This window comes from Ornithorhynchus anatinus, chromosome 10, assembly GCF_004115215.2.
Source record: "Ornithorhynchus anatinus isolate Pmale09 chromosome 10, mOrnAna1.pri.v4, whole genome shotgun sequence".
In the NCBI taxonomy this organism is placed as follows: Eukaryota; Metazoa; Chordata; class Mammalia; order Monotremata; family Ornithorhynchidae; genus Ornithorhynchus; species Ornithorhynchus anatinus.
This window is the reverse complement of record NC_041737.1, coordinates 8,907,783-8,926,948: the sequence shown is the minus strand read 5'-3', so window position 1 is coordinate 8,926,948 and position 19,166 is coordinate 8,907,783. Positions and strand designations below refer to the sequence as shown.

The 19,166-nt window shown below is 56.1% G+C and overlaps 2 protein-coding genes across 2 annotated transcripts in view; one reads left to right on the top strand and one right to left on the bottom strand.

Moving 5' to 3' along the window:
* The window catches only part of SCARB2 (scavenger receptor class B member 2), a 30,247-nt gene extending 21,999 nt beyond the window's left edge, over window positions 1–8,248 (top strand). Inside the window, exons 6-12 of the mRNA XM_029074107.2 lie at window positions 237–356; window positions 802–971; window positions 1,567–1,685; window positions 3,405–3,478; window positions 4,522–4,573; window positions 7,030–7,188; window positions 7,940–8,248. Of these exons, the coding sequence (XP_028929940.1) occupies window positions 237–356; window positions 802–971; window positions 1,567–1,685; window positions 3,405–3,478; window positions 4,522–4,573; window positions 7,030–7,188; window positions 7,940–7,981 (736 nt within the window). The 3' untranslated portion in view covers window positions 7,982–8,248. The remainder of the gene's footprint in view (window positions 1–236; window positions 357–801; window positions 972–1,566; window positions 1,686–3,404; window positions 3,479–4,521; window positions 4,574–7,029; window positions 7,189–7,939) is intronic.
* A 3,893-nt stretch (window positions 8,249–12,141) lies between these two features.
* On the bottom strand, window positions 12,142–15,368 carry LOC103170573 (C-X-C motif chemokine 10-like). The gene is made up of 4 exons (XM_029073873.2): window positions 15,195–15,368; window positions 14,605–14,731; window positions 13,707–13,790; window positions 12,142–12,714 (listed from the first exon to the last, which is right to left on the bottom strand). Exons 1-4 carry the CDS (start codon window positions 15,265–15,267, stop codon window positions 12,687–12,689), a joined length of 312 nt encoding a protein of 103 aa, XP_028929706.1. The 5' UTR covers window positions 15,268–15,368; the 3' UTR covers window positions 12,142–12,686.
* Window positions 15,369–19,166: the final 3,798 nt, after the last annotated feature.

Sequence of the window (19,166 nt, the reverse complement as noted above, 5' to 3'; positions counted from 1 at the left end):
CAACACCCGTTCCCCTCTGGGGACAGCCTGATTACCCCGTATCTACCCCAGTGCTCACAACAGTGCTCTGCACGTAGTAAGCGCTTAACAAATACCAGCATTATTATTATTACTTTCCCAGAGCTTAGTACAGTGCCCCGCACACAGTAAGCGCTTGCTGAAAACGATCGATCGAATGAATGAATGAATGAATGAATGAATGAATGAAACACCACCACTGTCGTGATTATCATCAGGTCTCTCGACTGGTGGGCGACGAAGAAATGCAACATGATCAATGGCACGGATGGGAATTCCTTTCATCCCTTAATCACCAAGGACGAAGACCTGTACATCTTCTCCTCGGACTTCTGCAGGTAAGGCGGGGAGATGCCCCCCGGGTAGCGGACTCCCCCGGACCCGAGGAGGTGACGGTCCGCTCCCGGAACGGTCGGTCGGTCAATCAGTCGTATCGAGTCGGGGGGTCGTGGGTTCTAGTCCCGGCTCTCCCACTCGTCCGCTGTGTGACCTTGGGCAGATCCCCCTCTCCGGGGCTCAGCTGCCTCGTCTGTAAAACGGGGATCGATCCTCTGAGCTCCACGTGCGACGGGGACTGCGTCCAACCCGATTTCCTTGCATCTTACCCCGGCGTCTAATACGGTGCCGGACACTTAACAAATACCCCGATTATTACTGCCGAGAAACTTGCAGTCTCACCGGCCAGGCGACCCCCCGCAACAAGTCAACGAAGCCCACCCAGCCGGCATCGGGAGCGCCCCGTTGGCCGAGGGATGACCGCCCCCCGGCCCCTCTCCTCCCCAGGTCGGTCTACGTCGGCTTCACCGACTCCGTGGACGTCAGAGGCATCCCGGCTTTCCGGTTCAAGATGCCCCGAGAACTCCTGGCCAACAACTCCGACAACGCCGGCTTCTGTGGGCCACAGGGACGCTGCCTCGGCTCGGGGGTCCTCAACGTCAGCGTCTGCAAGGACGGTGAGGGAGCGGGACCCCCCCGGGAAAGGCACTGGGAATGGGGCTCATTGACCGCCTACTAGGCGCGCTACACTGTACTAAGCGCTCGGTGACGGCGGAGGCAGTGAGAAATGGGAAGCGGCACGGCCTAGTGGCTAGAGCCCGGGCCTGGGAGTCAGAAGGTCATGAGTTCTAATCTCGACTCCGCCACCTGTCTGCTGTGGGCCCTTGGGCAAGTCACTTCACTGGGCCTCGGTGACCTCATCTGGAAAATGGGGCTTGAGACTGAGCTCCACCTGGGGCGGGGAGTCTGCCCGGCCTCGTCTGCTTGGATCCGCCCCAGCGCTCGGTACAGTGCTTGGCATATACAGTAAGCACTTCACAGATACTACAGTTATTATTAGTTATCAAATACCCACTGGGTGCAGAGCACTGTACTAGACGCTCAGCGTTGGCGGTAACGACAGAATTTAAGTGCCCGTTGGTTGTACAGTTGAGCGCTTGGCACAGAGTAGGTATTTATTACAGCGCTCTGCACTCAATAGGTGTTGGGGATAGCGTATGATAGCCGCTTAATAGACGCTGCTGGTTTCTTCCCTGTTTCGTTACCCTTCAGGCGTCCCCATTTTTTTATCGGCCCCTCACTTTTACCAAGCGGATGAGCAGTTCGTCGCAGCGGTTAAAGGCCTGCGCCCCGAGAAGGCCAGCCACGAGACGTTTCTGGACATCGACCCGGTGAGTCGCCCCGGCTTGCCGGGATCGGGGGAACGGCGACCGTGCCCCGCTCGGGAACAGGCCAATTTCCGCCACACCTTCCCGGAGTCGGGAGGTTCCCGGCCCCGGCCCCGCAGCCTGACCCTCCACTTGCTTCTGGATTTTTTTTTTAATGGTATTTATTAAGCTCTCACTACGTGCCGGGCACTGTACTAAGCGCTTGGGATGTATAATCCGTCAACAGATAGAGACCATCCCTTCCCAAGAACGGGCTCACAGCCTAAAAGGGGGAGACAGACGGCAAAGCAAAACAGAACAGAACGAGACAACGTCATCAAGATAAATAGAATCATGGAGATATGCCCCTAGCGCTTAGTACAGTGCCTGGAACAAAGTAAGCACTTGAACCCCACAATTGTCATTATCATTATTAATCTCCCTAAGCACTTACTCTGGGCCCAGCACTGTTCTAAGCGCTGGTGTAGATAGAAGCTAATCGGGTTGGACACTCCCTGTCCCACGTGGGGCTCACGGTCTAAGTAGGAGGGAATAGGATTTGACCCCCGCTTTACAGACGAGGAAACCGAGGCACAGAGACATTAGGCGACTTGCCCAGGGTCACACAGCGGGCAAGTGTTGGAGCCGGGATGAGAACCCAGGTCCCTTGACTCCCGGGCCCTGGCGCTGTCCGCTAGGCTACGGGGCTTCTCGCCGTACCGGCCGCGTGCCTCGTCCCCCCTTTGGGGTGTGGATGAGCAGCGGTCACCCTGACCCTCTTGACCTCTGCTTAGCTGATTCCGGCCTCCCCGCCCGGGCCCAGCAGGCAGATTCGGAAGGGTGGCAAGAAGCTCGACTGTTTGAGGGGTCGCTGCCCGGCGGCCTGGAGGAGTGAGGTGTTTTTTTCTTTTATTTTTTATCGGCATCTCCTAAGCTCTAACTGTGTGCCAGGCACTGTTCTAAGCGCTGGGGTGGATACTAGGTAATCAGGTGAGGCACAGTCCCTGTCCCAGGTGGGGCTCACGGTCTTAATCCCTATTTTACAGACTCGGACCTAGAGAAGAGGAGTTTCCTCATATCAGACAATTACTCCTCCCCATTTCAAAACCTTATTGAAGGCCCATCTCCTCCAAGAAGCCTTCCCTGACTCCTCTTCTCCTCTTCTTCCACTCCCTTCTGCAGCGCTCTCACTTGCTCCTTCGTTCATCCTCCCTCCCCACGGCACATCTGGATATATCTGTAATTTATTTACTTATATTAATGTCTGTGTCCCCCTCTGGACTGTGAACTCCTGGCGGGCGGGAATGTGTCTCTCTGTTGTTCATACAGTGCTTTGCACACAGTAAGAGCTCAATAAGTGTGATCGAATGAATGAAGTGACTAGTCCCAGGTCATCCAGCAGACGGGGGCCAGAGCCGGGATTGGAACCCAGGTCCTTCCGACTCCCGGGCCCTGGGCTCCAACTACTAGGCCACGCTGCTTATTTTCCTTCCCAGGCCTGTGCATGCCCCGAATCCCCCCCCAAAGCCCCCCAAAATCTGCCGGTGATAACCTGTAGGACAGGCCCAGGGGGGAAGAGCTTTCGGGCTCTTGTATTCCTTCACGCAGTCGTATTTATTGAGCGCTTTCTACGTGCAGAGCACCGTGCTGAACAGGACGACAGAATAATAAACCGACCCGTTCCCTGCCCACGACGAGCTTACGGTCTAGAATGGCTTTTCACCTCCCCCCGTTGATTCGCAGGTCACCGGCATGATCCTCAGAGCCGCCAAGCGATTCCAGGTCAATGTGTTCGTCCAGCAGATCGACGGCTTCATGTAAGCGTTTTACCTTCCTCCCTTTCCTAATGGCTCAGAGTGACTCGGGGACGGTGGGGCCTTCTCAATCGGCCGCATTCGTAGAGCGCTTATTGTGTGCGGAGCACTGTACTAAGCGCTTGGGAGTACACAATAGAACAATAAACAGGCACCTTCCCTGCCCACAGCGAGTTTCCAGTCTAGAAGCAGCGTGGCTCAGTGGAAAGAGCCCGGGCTCTGGGAGTTCAGAGGTCGTGGGTCCCGATCCCGCCTCCGCCACTTGTCGGCTGTGTGACTTCGGGCAAGTCGCTTCACTGCTCTGGGCCTCAGTGACCTCTTCTGTAAAATGGGGATGAAGACCGTGAGCCCCACGTAGGACAACCTGATGGCCTTGTATCTACCCCAGTGGTTAGAACAGTGCTCGGCACTTAGCGCTTAAGAAATACCATCATTATCGTTAATATTATTAAGACCACGAGGAAAGTCCTCTCAAATTCCGTTAAGAGATCGGCCCATTTTCTAGTTCTTATGGCACCAGCTACCTCCTCCCTACCCCTCACCCACCCCTCACGATACTTAACTTGAAACTTAATACGGTGACCTAGCTTTCAATGGCCCTGATCTCCTTTATTTTTTTAAAAAAGGTATTTTTTAAGCGCATACTGTGTGTCAGCCACTTCACTTCTCTGGGACTTAGTTACCTCATCTGGGACTGTGTCCAGTTTGATTCTCTTTCCCCCTCTGGACTGTTAGGTCGTTACGAGCAGGGAATGTGTCTGCTGATTCTGTTGTATCGTCCTCGCCCGAGCGCTTAGTACAGTGCTCTGCGTATAGTAAGCACTCCGGAAGTGCTACTGATTGATTCTACTGCTCTTCGGGGGGCCGGGGTGAAATTCATCGGTGTCCCTTAGTCTGTGTTCTTGTGAAAGAGCCTCCTCATCGCCCAGCTGGCGTTAGGAAGCTTCAGGGGAGGGGGAAGGAAGGGTCTCAGGTCACAGGGTCACTAACCCTCCCCATCCAGCCTCCCTGTCAATTCCGCTTCTCTCTCTTTTTCGCTTTTTCAGTGAAACAGGAAACATTAAAACCACTCTCTTCCCCGTGATGTATCTGAATGAGGTAAGTGTGGAGAGACTTTCCGGAGCTTGTTTGGAGGGAGGCCGTGTTTTTGTATTTGGATTTTGAGCAGGGTGTATCTCCCCTTTTTTTTTTTTATGGTATTCGTTCAGCATTTACTATGCGCCAGGCACTGTCCTAAGCGCCGGAGTAGATACAGAGTAATCGGGTTGGACACAGTCCCGGTCCCACGTGGGGCTCACGGTCTTCATCCCCATTTTCCCGATGAGGTCACTGAGGCACAGAGGGGTGAGGTGGCTTGCCCAAGGTCACATTCTCAGTCATCCAATTGTGAATTATCCAGGTTCCCTTGGCTCTTCCTCCCCCCTTTCCCTTGGCCTCTTGGATTTTTGCCATCTCCCCTCTAACAATCAGTCAGTGAATAAGTGACTTGGTATTTGTTAAGCGCTTACTATGTGCAGAGCACTGTTCTAAGCACCGGGGGGGAGAGAGGGTCATCAGATTGTCCCCCGTGGGGCTCACATTTTTAAATCCCCATTTTTACAGATGAGGTAACTGAGGCCCGGAGAAGTGAAGTGACTGCCCAAGGTCACACAGCAGACAAGTGGTGGAGCCGGGATTAGAACCCACGACCTCTGACTCCCAAGCCCGGGCTCCTTCCACTGAGCCACGCTGCTTCTCTATACATCGAACACTTACCGTGTGCAGAGCACTGTACTAAGCACTTGGGAGAATACAATAGAACAGAGTTGGCAGGTGCGTTCCCTGCCCCAAGCGAGCCTCCAGTCTAGAGGGGGAAACAGACATTAATATAAATGAGTAGTTTATGAAATATTATTTCTAGCTTCGGACAGAAACGCTCTCCTAGCGCTTCCTCCCAAGGATGGGAGGGAACACAGCGATCCGTTTTTCCGCTCGGCGGTTCCGGTTAGAGGACTGGTGGGGAAGGAAGCTATCTTTAGATTATCTCTGAGTTTCGATTCCCCATACCGTCACCGTGCTTTTCCCATCAGGAAGGTGAAAATGGTGGTGTTTGTTAAGTGTTTGCTATCTGCCGAGCACTGTACTAAGCGCCGGGGTAGGTACAAGATAATCAGGTCCCTCATAAGGCCCCCGGTATAAGTAGGAGGGAGAACACGTATTAAATCCTCATTTGAGAGATGAGAATTGGTTCCTGACAAGCAAATATGGCAGGGAAATTAATGATAATAATGATAATTGTGGTGTTTAAGTGCTTGCTTTGTTCCAGGCACTGTACTGAGCGCTAGGAGTATATCTCCATGATTCTATGTCGTCTTGCTTTGTCTTGTTCTGTTTTGCTTTGCTGTCTGTCTCCCCCGTTTAGACTGTGAGCCCGTCATTGGGAAGGGCTGGTCTCTATCTGTTGACAAGCGCCAAGCGCTTAGTACAGTGCTCTGCACGTAGTAAGCGCTCAATAAATACGATTGAATGAATGAAAGCGCCGGGGTGGATAGAAGCAAGTCAGGTTGGACGCAGTCCCCGTCCGACAAGAAGCTCACAGTCTCAATCCCCATTTGACAGATGAGGGAACTGAGGCACGGAGAAGTGAAGTGACTTCCCCAAGGTCACACAGCAGACAAGTGGCGGGGTCAGGATTAGAACCCAGAGCCTTCTGACTCCCAAGACGGTGCTCTGTCCACCGTAGCACGTTAGCAGGTGTAGGTCAGGATGGGTGGCAGAGACTAGAGCCTGCTCACGCTCCCTTTAAAGCTTGGGTTTGCGGTAGCTGTGTTAGCGGGGAGATGGAGCGAAAAGCAGATAGACCATGGGCCTGGGAGTCAGAAGGACCTGGGTTCTAATTCTGGTTCCGCCACTGAATAGTAATCGTGATATTTGTTAAGCGTTTACTATGCTCCGGCCACCGTACGAGCGCTGGGGTAAATACAAGCTAGTCACTCCACTTCTCTGTGCCTCGGTTCCCCCAGCTGTAAAATGGGGATTAAGACCGAGTCCCGGGTGGGACAGGACTGTGTCCCACCTGACTACTTTGTATTTTCCCCAGTACTTAATACAGTGCCGACCTAGAGTAAGCGCTTAGTAAATACCACTTTAAAAAAAAAAAAGATGCAGAGACTAATTTGGGAAGGGATGAATGCGTTGGTTCCCGTCGCACCCCAGATTTCGGTTTGAGAAGCAGCGTGGCTCAGTGGAAAGAGCCCGGGCTTGGGAGTCAGAGGTCGAGGGTTCTAATCCCGACTCTGCCACTTGTCTGCTGTGTGACCTTGGGCAAGTCACTTCACTTCCCTGTGCCTCAGTTACCTCATATGTAAAAATGGGGATTAAAAAATGTGAGCCCCGCGTGGGACAATATGACTACCCTGTATCTACCCCAGCGCTTAGAACAGTGCTCTGCGCGTAGTAAGCGCTTAACAAATACCATAACAAATGCCATAATTATTATTTCCCCACCCCCAAAGCTCCGCGTTCAAGTCACCGAGGAGACGACTTTTCCTCCCACCCCCTCTCTGTCTCTGCAGAGTGTCCTGATCGACGAGGATTCCGTCAGAAAGCTCAGATCTGTGCTAAACACCATGATGGTCATCACCAACATCCCGTACATCATCATGGCCCTGGGAGCGTTTCTGGGACTGCTGTTCACCTGGATGGCATGCCGGGGGCAAGGATCCATGAACGAGGTGGGTAGAGCCCAAGCGGGCGCTCGGCTTCCACGGCAGGGACCCCCTGCACCCACTTCGGAGAAGCAGCGCGGCTCAGTGGAAAGAGCCCGGGCTTGGGAGACGGAGGTCGTGGGTTCGAATCCCGGCTCCGCCGCTCGTCAGCTGTGTGACCTTGAGCAAGTCACTTCACTTCTCTGGGCCGCAGTTCCCTCATCTGGAAAATGGGGATGAAGACTGGGAGCCCCACGGGGGACCACCTGATGACCTTGTATCTGCCTTAGCGCTTAGAACGTTCATTCATTCGATAGTATTTATTGAGCACCTACTATGTGCAGGACGCTGTACTAAGCGCTTGGAATGTACAAGTCATTCATTCAGTAGTATTTATTGAGCAGAACACTGTACTAAGCGCTTGGAGTGTACAATTTGGCAACAGAGAGAGACCATCCCTGCCCAGTGACGGGCTCACGGTCTAAACCGGGGAGACGGGCGGCAGAGCGAAACAGAACAAAACGAATACTAGTAGAACAGTGCTTGGCACCCGGTAAGCGCTTAACAAATACCATAATGATAATAATAATGAATTGAAACTCGGGTCTCCCGCCCCGCCTAGCCTCCGGCTCTTTCCACTAAGACTTCGGAGAAGGGGAAGGATGGTGTTGGGAGAAACGGAGGCGGATAAAAGCTTCCTTTTGGGGTTGGGGAGCGGGGTGGGGGGAACCCTCCTTCAGAAATTCCGATCCCAACGCTCTCCTCGTTCCGGACCCAGGGAACGGCCGACGAGAGAGCTCCTCTCATCAGGACTTCCTAAGGGCTCCCCTCCGGCTCCCGCCCACCGAGAGGCCTCCGTCGGTCTTGGGCCCTCGTGGCGGGCCGGGGGCGTTCGGCGCGGCTCCCTCCCTCGCCCGCCCGCCGGCGGGTCGGCGGGCCGGGCCTCGGCCGTCGACGACGACCTCGCTATCCCCGGCGGATCGCCCCGCGGCCCGCTGTCCCTCCGTCTCTGTCTGTCTGTGTCCGTGTGGCTGGGTAGGTGTTTCGCGAATAAACCCGCCTCTGCGAAGGCTCCTCTCTCTGGTCACGGGGGCGCTCCGCAAGTCGTCGTTCCGGTCTCCCCCCTTCCTCGTTAGACGCCCCCCCCCCCCCCAGATCCCCTCGGCCGAACCACGACCGTCGCCGCGGCTCGCGTCGCACCTCGACGTGGTCAGGAGAGCCGAGCGGTCCCAGGCGCTGCGGTCGCGTCCCGCTTTCCTCTGGAGGCGAGGGTTCGAATCCCACTCCTGACATCCCGAAGCAGCGTGGCTTAGCCTCGGTTAGCTCATCTGTAAAAGGGGGATGAAGCCTGTGAGTCCCACGTGGGACAGCCCGATCACCTTGGGCTTAGAACAGTGCTTGGACCTAGTCAGCGCTTAACAAATACCATTATGATGATGATGACGGTATCCGTTAAGCGCTGACTAGGTGCCAAGCACTGTTCTAAGCTCTAGGGGAGATAGTCGGTTATCGGGTTGGACTCAGTCCCTGTCCCGCGTGGGGCTCGCGATCTTAAATCCCCATTTTACCAGGGAGGGAACTGAGACCCAGGGAAGGGAAGTGACTTGCCTAAGGTCACACAGCAGATGAGTGGCGGAGCTGGAATTCGAATCCGGGTCCTTCGGACTCCCAGGCCCGGGCTCTAGCCACCAGGCCACGCTCCTTCCGTCTTGGTTTCTCCTCCCTTCACCCGCTTCCCCAAAACTGATGGGAAAATAGACGGTAGCCTCTTCCGTCTCCCACCGCCTAAGAGAAAGTGAGCACTAAAATGTGCACGTCTCTCCAGGACAAGGCCCGAAGCTGCCCTGCCCCTCTCAGCCCCTACCCTTGGTGTTACCCATAAAAATAATGGTATTTGTTAAGCGCTTACTATGTGCCAAGCACTGTTCTAAGCACTGAGGTCGATGCAAGCCTCCCCTTGGAGGTGGGGGAATGAGGCAGGTAGGTGGGCAGAGAGCCAGGAGGAGCTGAAGATGATGACGGGAGATAGGGGCAGATGCTAGAAAGCCAAAATTCATGGCCTCAGGTATTGATGCCGCGTCCGGAAACGGGTGGGAAATGTGGAAATTTTTGAGCTACCCGAGACGCGGGGGCGCGGGGGGTCTCATCGTCATCGTCCGGGTATTTATAGAGCACTTACCGTGTGCAGAGCGCTTGGGAGAGTACAGTCCGACCGAGCCGGTGGGCACGTTCCCTGCCCACAACAAGCTTACAGATGGGGGAAGAGGGCCGGTTTTAGAGGAGGCCGGGGTGTTAGATAGGACTCCACCCGGCCCGAGACCCCAGCCCCAGTTCTTTACGAGCGCAGCAAGAGTCTTAAAGGCAGGAAGACGCCCCCCTTCCCCTTTGGGCCCTCCCCCGGTGCTGGACCCCTGCCGTCCAGCGGGGAGGGAGAGGAGACCAAATAGCCGGAGTTGGGGGCGGACGAGACCGGTGGCAATTTGACCCCCTCCCTCCGACCCTTCCTCTCCCTCTCCCCTCCGCCCTCTCCGCACCTGCTTTGGAAACACCAGCCCCGGGCCCACGGGGCCAGGGCGACCCACCCCATTTTAGGAAGAAAGGGAAATCCCGATCCGGGGGAGACGTCGGGGACCCAAGTCCCTGACGGAGCTGGGACCGGGGCTCGATTTTACCCACTCAGACGCTCTCCACTGCACCACGCGGCCTCGTGTTCCAGAAAGGAAAAGTCGCTAAAGCCACTGACCGCCGTGCGGGACACGCCTCTTGCAGCTACCCACTGCACATCACTGCCTCTTCTTCTAGAAAAGAAAATCCCCCCAAAGCCCTTCTGCAGGTCGCACGCCCTGCAAGCGACCCACTTAGGAGGTTGGCAGGAGGCAGGTCATTTCCCACCCCCCCAAGCTGGCGTCACGGCTTGTCGCCCGACCGGTGGTTCTCCTTACTTGGCTCTCGACTTCTTTAGACTGGGCTCGGTTGCTCGTGGCTAAGATCTCCCCTCCGCCGCCCCCCACCTGAACGCCCGCTTATTTAACGCGATTCTAAAAATGTTCATCTCTGTTGTCTTGTTTATGCAATTTGTGTGATTCACTAATAAAAGTTACCGTTTCTAATAGGCTGCGTCGGACCCTTGTCTGCGGACTGTGAGATGTACAGGTGGGTGGGACTGGGAACCCCTTAGGCTGTGAGTCCTGGGTGGAGGCAGGGGCTTTATCCCATCTGCTTATGTTAATAATAATAATAATAATAATGTTGGTATTTGTTAAGCGCTTACTATGTGCAGAGCACTGTTCTAAGCGCCGGAATAGATACAGGGTCATCAGGTTGTCCCACGTGAGGCTCACAGTCTTCATCGCCATTTGACAGATGAGGTCACTGAGGCCCAGAGAAGTGAAGTGACTCGCCCACAGTCACACAGCTGACGTGGCGGAGTCGGGAATCGAACCCATGACCTCTGACTCCCAAGCCCGGGCTCTTTCCACTGAGCCACGCTGCTTCTCTGATAATAATAATAATGTTGGTATTTGTTAAGTGCTTACTATGTGCCAAGCACTGTTCTGAGATACTGTGTTGTATCTACCCCCAGCATTTACCACAGCGCTTGACACCTGGCACGTAAATGCTGTAATTATCAGTATTATTAATAGTATTATTATCGGCTGTGAGTCTTGGGTGGAGGCAGGGGTCGTATCCGATCTGGTTATGTGGTATCTACCCCGGCGTTTAGCACAGGGCTTGACACGGAGCACTTTACCAATGTTATCGTTATTATGAATGTTGCTATTATTAGGCTGTGAGGCCTGGGTGAGGGGAGGGACTTTATCCAGTCTCCTTGTCGCATCTACCCCAGCGTTTAGCACATAACAACTAGCGTTTAACAAATGCCATAATTATCATTATTAATATTATCATTATTAGATCGGATTCCTTCGGTGGCTGGCCAAGAGAACCCAAGTGCCAACTTGGGAGAAGCAGCGTGGCTTGGTGGAAAGAGCCCGGGGTTGGGAATCAGAGGTCTGGGTTCCAATCCTGGCTCCGCTCACTTATAATAATGATGGTATTTGTTAAGCGCTTACTGTGTGCAAAGCACAGCCGTGTGACTTTGGGCAAGTCACTTAACTTCTCTGTGCCTCAGTTACCTCATCTGTCCAATGGGGATGAAGACCGTGAGCCCCAGGTGGGACAACCTGATCACCTTGTACCTACCCAGGGCTTAGAACAGTGCTTGGCCCATAGTAAATGCTTAACAAATACCATTATTATTAACTCCAGCGGGATGACGGGGCCGATTATTAGCTATTCACTAACTGGGTCCTTCCCCGGCCTCAGCCCGAGCCGAAGTAAATTCTGCCGTGATCCATTTAAACAAGCTTCTGGTCGCCGTGTGAAATGATCAGTCGTATTTATTCGATCGTATTTATTCTTTCAGTCGTATTTTTTGAGCGCTTACTGTGTGCAGAGCACTGTACTAAGCGCTTGGGAGAGCACAATACCACAGTAGACAGATTCCCTGCCCACAAGGGAGCTTACAGTCTAGAGGGGGAGACAAACACACAGGCATTAACATCAATAAATTAGTTCCAGTTACGTGTGCAAATGCTGTGGGGCTGGGAAGGGTGGGGGGATGAATAAAGGGAGCAAGCGGGCGATGCAGAAGGGATTGGGAGGAGAAAGGAGGGAAGACTTCTCGGAGGAGGTGTCTCTGTTAACGCCTTGAAAGGTGGGGAGAGCAACTGTTGGATTTGAGGGGGGAGAGCGTACCGGGCCGGGGACAACACGTGGGCGAGAGGTCGGGGCTGAGATGGACGAGGTGGAGGCACAGGGGGAAGGTGGGTGTTACAGCGACCTCATCTGCAAAATGGGGACGAAGGGCGTCAGCCCCACGTGGGCCAAGCTGATCACCTTGTACCCTCCCGACCGCTCAGCACAGTGCTCGGCACTTGGTAAGCGCTTAACGGATGCCGACATTATTATTATTATCGGAGGAGCCGGGTGTGCGGGCTGGGTTGGAGCGGGAGAGTTGCCAGGTGAGGGAGGAGGAGGCGAGGGGGTTTTAAAGGAAATGGTGAGGGGTCTTTGCCGGGGAGGTGGAGGGGTGGCCAATGGAGTTGTCTGAGGGCTGGGGAGACGTGGACTGAACGTTTTTGTTGATAAACGATCCGTGCAGCAGCAGGGAGTAGGCACTGGGGTGGGGCAAGATGGGAGGCAGGGAGGCCAAGGCGAGCAGGCCTTGGCCACTTCCGGTCTGGGAAGGAGCCGGTCGAGACTTCCGGTCGGCCGGGGAGCCCCGCTAGCCCCGCCCGCGGGGGGGGCGGGGCCGCTGTCAGTCACGCACCGTGGGGCGGGGCCCCAGCTCGCTCCCCGTCCGCTGATTGGGCCGCGGCGAGGGGGCGGGGCTTGAGGATGACGTCACCGGCCGAGGTCGACGTGAGCGCGCGGCTCGTCCGCGCCGGGTCTGACGTCACGGGGCGGGGGGCGGGGCCGGAGGCGGGGGGGGGCCTCGAGCGCCCCTGGCGGCCGCTCCCGCGTCAGCGCCGAGGCCTGCCGCCCGACGACCTAATAATAATAATAATAATAATAATGTCGGTATTTGTTAAGCGCTTACCATGTGCCGAGCACTGTTCTAAGCGCCGGGGTAGACGCAAGGGAATCGGGTTGTCCCACGTGGGGCTCCCAGTCTTCATCCCCATTTGACAGAGGAGGTCACTGAGGCACCGAGAAGTGAAGTGACTGGCCCGAAGTCACACAGCTGACGGATGGCCGAGCCGGGATTCGAACCCATGACCTCCGACTCCAAAGCCCGGGCTCTTTCCACCGAGCCACGCTGCTGCTCTGGGGGAGGGACGCCCCGAGGACGCTCACTCCACCGCCCTCCCGTCCCCGCGCTCCCTACGCTCCCCTCCGGCGCCCGCGGCCCCGGTGGCCATTCCCAAGGCTCGGCCCGGCGCTCTGCACCGTCAACACCGTCGAACGAGCGCACGGCGCCCCTTCCCGCCTCCGCTGCCACCTGCCCGACGCCGGGCGGGGCGCTGGACTTTCACGCGTTCGGTAGTATTTAGGAGCGCCTACTACGTGCAGAGCGCCGGACCGAGCGCCGGGAACGGCCCGTCCGGTGACGGAGAGAGACCGTCCCCGCCCGTCCGCGGGCCCGCGGGCCGACCGGGGGAGACGGACGGACGGCGACGGTAGCGACGAATAGGATCGAGGGGACGGACGGCTCGTTAACCACACGGATGGGGGGATGAGAAACCTGTACAGACGAGCGGGCTTCCGTCTGGGCCTCGGCTCCCTTCCGCGGCGAAGGGGACGGCGCCCGCGTCGGGCGAGCGGCCGGGAGGCCGGGAGGCCGGGAGGCCGCCCGCCCGGTCGGGCCCGTGGGGCCGTGACCCGTCGCGGGCCGGGGATCGTCTCTGTCCCTTGCCCGCTTGTACATCCCGAGCGCTTAGTACGGCGCTCTGGGAAGCGCCCGACAAATACCGTCGAATGACCGCGCGGCCCCCCGCCACCCGGGCCCCGCGCCTTCCCCGCGCCGACCTCCCCGAACCCACCTTTTCTTAATGATGTTCATCAGTTTCATGACTTTCGGGGAGTCCGCCTTCAGACACGTGGCCTTCCCGTTCTTCAGGGTGACGCTGCGGGACACGGAACACGCTCTCGCATCCACCGGCCCGGGCCGCTCCCCGCGGACCGCCCGTGGGCCCCGCTGCCGCGCCACGTCGGAGGAGCCGCTGGTCCGCTCTCCGCCTCGGTCTCCCCCCCGCCCCCCGCTGTAGGGGAGCCGTCCCCGCCCCGGACGCTCGCCCGGCTCCAACGGTGACCTCGTTGCGGGCAGGGAAGGTCGCCGTTTACTGTCGTACTTGCCCAAGCGCTTCGTACCGTGCTCTGCGCACAGTAAGCACTCAATAAATACGATCCAACGAACGAATGGATACCCCGGGCAGGAGGAAGGGAGGTCGGACCAGCGCTATCTCGGGGGAAACAGACCCGGTGGCCTTGCTGTTCCCCAGGGACCCTGGGATCCCGCGAGGCCTGGAGAGCCTCTGATTCCTCCCTCCTGCTTCCAGAAGAGGGAGGATAGAGGGAGGGCCTTGGGCTGGTGATGGGAGAGATAATAATAATAACTGTGGTATTTTTTAAGCGCTTACTATGTGCCAGGCACAGTTTTAAACTCTGGGGTAAATATGAGCAAATGAGATTGGAAGCGGTCCCTGTCCCACATGAGGCTCACAGCTTCAACCCTCATTTTACAGAGAGGGAACTGAGGCACAGAGAAGTGAAGTGACTTGCCCGCGGTCACACAGTAGACAAGTGGCAAAGTCGGGAGTAGAACTCAGGTCCTACTGATTCCCAGGCCTGTGCTCGATCCTCTCTGTGCCCCTGCTTTCCCGGACCGGAAAACGTTTCGCGGGGGAGTCAGGTGCGGTTCAGACCGGGCCTTTTACTCACATGATCTCGACCTGTTCGCACAAGGAGCTTGCAGGAAACACTTCCAGTTTGGAGAAGGATCTGGGGTTGACGAGTTCATCACTGAACGCCAGGCAGCGGCAGCGTCCGAGCCCAAACAGGGAAAATCCTGAGGGGCAGAGAGAGAGACCCGGTGGGTGAGCAGGACCCTAGCCCACAGCTGGGGGAAGGGATGGGAGGGACAGCTGGTGTCGCCGGGGAGGGATGGTCCTGCCCTTGGCCCACCCATCTCAGGAGCAGCGGCTCTAAGACGGGGCAGAAGGGTGAATGTCCGGCGAGGGGCAGACGCCCCAGTGGATCCCGCTGCTGCCCTCGGGGCAGCCCATCCCACCCGGGGCGGGGGGCAGTTGAAGCCGGCCCGGGCAGGGGCTTGGCAGTGACACCCCAAGGACTTCGGCCCTTTCCCTAAACAAACAGCGGTCAGCCCCGCTCCCTCCTCTAGGTCAGCAGCCCCATCCCTTCCCCTGTCCCTCCCGGGGGGGTGCTGCCCCTCTGGACCATTTGAACCCCCTCGGGGATCGTCCCCCCACCGGGCCCCGGGCGGTGGGTCCCAGGCCGGCCCGACCCCTGACCTCGGACGGGGGCCAGCGCCAGCATCAGGAGCGGGACGGCGAGGAGGACCGGGGCGACTCCGGCTCGGGACATGCCGCTGCCGCGTCTGGACTCGGGCTCCTCTCCCGGGTTTGGGGATCTCTGGGGTCCGGAGGATGAGGATGAGATGCCGGGCCCGCGGCCACGAATTTATGGGGCTCTCCGTTTCCCTCCTCGACGCTCATTGGCCAGAGATTTCTGGCTCCGAGACAACCCTTCCCTCGGAGGACAAGCAGGGAAGTCCCACAGAAAGACAAAGCCAAGGTTTCTGGGGGCAATCCCCTGCCTAAGGGAGGGCACTCAGGTCAGGTTTCACTTTCTCCCTGGACACCCACACAAGGGGATGGAGGTTTAGACGACTACTCAAAGCAAAAGACCTTAAATAATCTCCAAAACCAAAGCTGGGTCTCTTTCAGTTCCCTGTAGGAGGGACCCGATGAGCAACAGATGAGGAACAGAAGCCAAAGTCATGGAGTCCTTGGGCAAGAAGAGGCCACCAACATTCATTCTATCCATCCTTCGGCTCCTCACCATGCCTGTCCGCTGGTTTAAAGTTTTCAGAGGAGATTCCTCGGTCATTCCTGGAATAGATTACGGTGCCTACCCACTATTAATGGTAGTTCATTCATTCAATCTTATTTATTGAGCGCTTACTGAGTGCAGAGCACTGTACTAAGCTGTAGCTCTTGCTGTCTAGCCCAAATCCTTCTTGCTGCAGTGTCAGTCCATTCTCTCTTGTGGAAAACAGAGCAGCACTTGTCAGTGTCCTGTCATAGATGCCAGAGGCCGTCAGAGACCCTCAGCCTTCCCTTCTAGTAATGAGCATATTTTCTATACTAACAGTGCCTGGCACATAGTAAGGGCTTAACCGATACCATAATTATTATGAATTACTGTTATTACTATGATTAAATGTCCACTTGGTGGACTGCATTGTAATAAGCACTTGGGAAGAAGTGACAAATCCCCTAAACCGAAAGAATCCTCATGGAGTAGAGAAACAAAAATATTTACCTCTAGCGTCATCAAAAGAAAGACGTGCTCAAGGCGGGCTGCCGGTGTTGTACGGCTTAGGCTCCTGGGAAGTTAATCAGGGAAGGCTTCTTAGAGGAGGTGGGTATTTTAGAAGGTGGGGAGAGCTTGTGGCCGGTCAGATTTGGGGACGGAAGGAGTTCTGAACTGGGGGATTAGCTTGAGGGAGGGGGTGGCGGCGGGAGAGAGGAGGGCCAGGTGCACCTGGATGGTCAGCTGGAGTTTTCGTTGGCTGCGGAGGGACACGGGGAGCCGCTGTAGGAAAACGTGGAGGACAGGAGACTACCAGGTGACTGTGGAACAGGGACCGTGTCCAACCTGATTTCCTTGCTTAGTATAGTGTCTGGCACATAATGAGTGCTTATCAAATGTTACCATCATTATTATTAAGTTGCTCTGTCCCCTATGGAGCTTACACTCTAAATCCCCATTTTGCAGATGAGGTAACTGAGGCCCAGAGAAGTGAAATGGGTTGCCCAAGGTCACGCAGGAGACCTGTGGCAGAGCCAGGCTTAGAACCCAGGTCCTTCGGACTCTGGGCCCGGGCTCTATCCACTAAGCCACGCTGCATTTCCATGGCGCACCGGTGCAAGAGGTTCTGCCTTGGACTCCTCACAGCCAAGCACCTAGTGTTGCCAGCGGCGGTGGAGAAGCATAATAATAATTATGATGGTATTTCTTAAGCACTTACTGTGTGCCAGACCCTGGGGTGGATACAAGGAAATTGGGTTGGACGCAGTCCCTGTCCCATGTGGGGCTCCCAGTCTCAATCCCCATTATACAGATGAGGTCACTGAGGCCCAGAGAAGTGAAGTGAGTTGCCCAAGGTCCCACAGGAGACCTGTGGCAGGGTCCGGATTAGAACCCAGGTCCTTCTGACTCCCAGGTCCGTGCTCTAGCCACTAGGCCATGCTGCTTCTCTACCGTCTTCTGTGGCCTCAGCTGGCAGGGTGTGGGGAGGGTAGGCTCCGCCGCTTGCCAGCTGTGTGACTTTGGGCAAGTCACTTAACTTCTCTGTGCCTCAGTTCCCTCATCTGTCAAATGGGGATTAAAACTGTGAGCCCCACGTGGGACAACCTGATCACCTTGTATCCCCCAGCACTTAGAACAGGGCTTTGCACATAGTAAGCGCTTAACAAATGCCACCATTTATTTTTTATTTAGGCATCAGCCTCTGAGTTCATTCATTCAGTCGATCGTATTTATTGAGCGCTTACTGTGTGCAGAGCACTGGACTGGTTGGCTGGTTGCCGTCGGCTCGGAGGGTTATAGGAGAACAGGATCCGGGTGAAGGGGGGCGGAACCCCATCCCTTCAGTCGGGGAATCTACCTCAGCGCCTAGTACAGTGCCCGGCACATAGTAAGGACTTAGCAAATACCATAAAAACACAAATTACTCACGATGGAAAAGGATATTCCATAACCCAGAAGCCCAGTATCAGAGGCACCAGTCACCGGGACAGAACGAGGGGATTTTTCCTTCCACTGCAGAACAGCAGGGAGCGTTTCCTCTCCCTTGAGGGAAAAGGGAAGGGGAGCGGGGAATCGAAAGCGGCTCCGAGAGACAGAAGCAGGAGCGGAGCGGGGCCACTTCCTCCTCGCAGGCCAAGAGCGAGACCCCCGAAGCCCCCCGACTCCGCCGCCGCTGTAGGATGAACGAGGTCCCCCGGGTGGTGTCCACACGCCTCGACCTTCCCCGCTGGGACCCCCAGGAGCAGGGAGGGGAGGAGAGAGGTTGGACGGCCGATGTTTGGGAGATTTTTAACCTCCTGCCCGGGGTCCGGGGAAGGGTCATCGTGCGGTCGGAGCCGGAGAGGTCAGGGCCACCAGGCCGAGGGGGCCGTGTCTGCTCTCCGCTGACCAGAGTCCGGGGACCGCTAGGGAACGGCTCTTATTTAGAGGAAAAGAGAAACTGCCAATTCACCGTGGGGAATTCCAGGTGCTGAGCCAGCCCGGACCTGCAGGATTTACTGTGATTTCCGGGAAGCGGAGCCCCCTGTGAGCCTCGGTGCGGGACGGTGTACTGGGTGTCAACTGTGTGGAAGGTCCTGAACTGAGCACCTACTGGGGTGCAGAACACTGTATTGGCTGTCCACTCTGCATAGAGAGCTGGACCGAGCACCGTTCCGATAATTATATAATAATAATTGCTGAGCCCTTAGCATGTGCGCTCCTTATGGGCAGGGACTGTGTCTGTTGTATTGTACTCTCCCAAACGCGTACTTTAGTGCTGTGCGCTCCATAAATACGATTGGATGAATGAATTGATATGTGCCATTCATTCAATCGTATCTATAGAGCGCTTACTGTGTGCAGAGCACTGTACTAAGCGCTTGGAAAGTACAATTCGGGAACAAATGGAGATGATCCGACCCAACAACGGGCTCACAGTCTAGAAGCACTGGGGGAGATAGAAGCTAATCGGGTTGGACACAGTCTCTGTCCCCCATGGGGCTCAATTTTAATCCCCATTTTACAGATGAGGTCACTGAGGCACAGAAAAGTAAAGGGATTTGCCCATAATCACCCAGCAGACAAGGGGCAGAGCTGGAATTAGAACCCAGGACCTCTGACTCCCAGGCCAGTGCTCTATCCACTAGACCACCCCATTTCCAGTGCGAGAAGCAGCGTGGCTCGATGGAAAGAGCCCGGGCTTGGGAGTCAGAGGTCGTGGGTTCTAATCCCGGCTCTGCCTATTGCCTGTTGTGCGACCTTGGGCAAGTCACTTCACTGGGCCTCGGCTTCCCTCATCTGCAAAATGGGGGTGAAGACTGTGAGCCCCACGTGGGACAACCTGGGGAGCTTGTATCCACCCCAGCTCTTAGAGCAGTGTTTAGCATATAGTAAGCACTTAGCAAACATCATCATTTTTATTGTTGTTATTATTATTATTATAAGGGGAGGAACTGTCCCGCCCGACG

What these genes read in the sequence shown, in the direction of transcription:
- LOC103170573 (XM_029073873.2), bottom strand. Translation starts at nt 15,267, where the DNA reads ATGTCCCGAGCCGGAGTCGCCCCGGTCCTCCTCGCCGTCCCGCTCCTG. An exon ending in GGCGCTGGCCCCCGTCCGAG is followed by an intron (nt 14,732 to 15,194) that starts GTCAGGGGTCGG and finishes TCTGCCCCTCAG; the next exon opens with GATTTTCCCTGTTTGGGCTC. An exon ending in TGCGAACAGGTCGAGATCAT is followed by an intron (nt 13,791 to 14,604) that starts GTGAGTAAAAGG and finishes CGTGTCCCGCAG; the next exon opens with CGTCACCCTGAAGAACGGGA.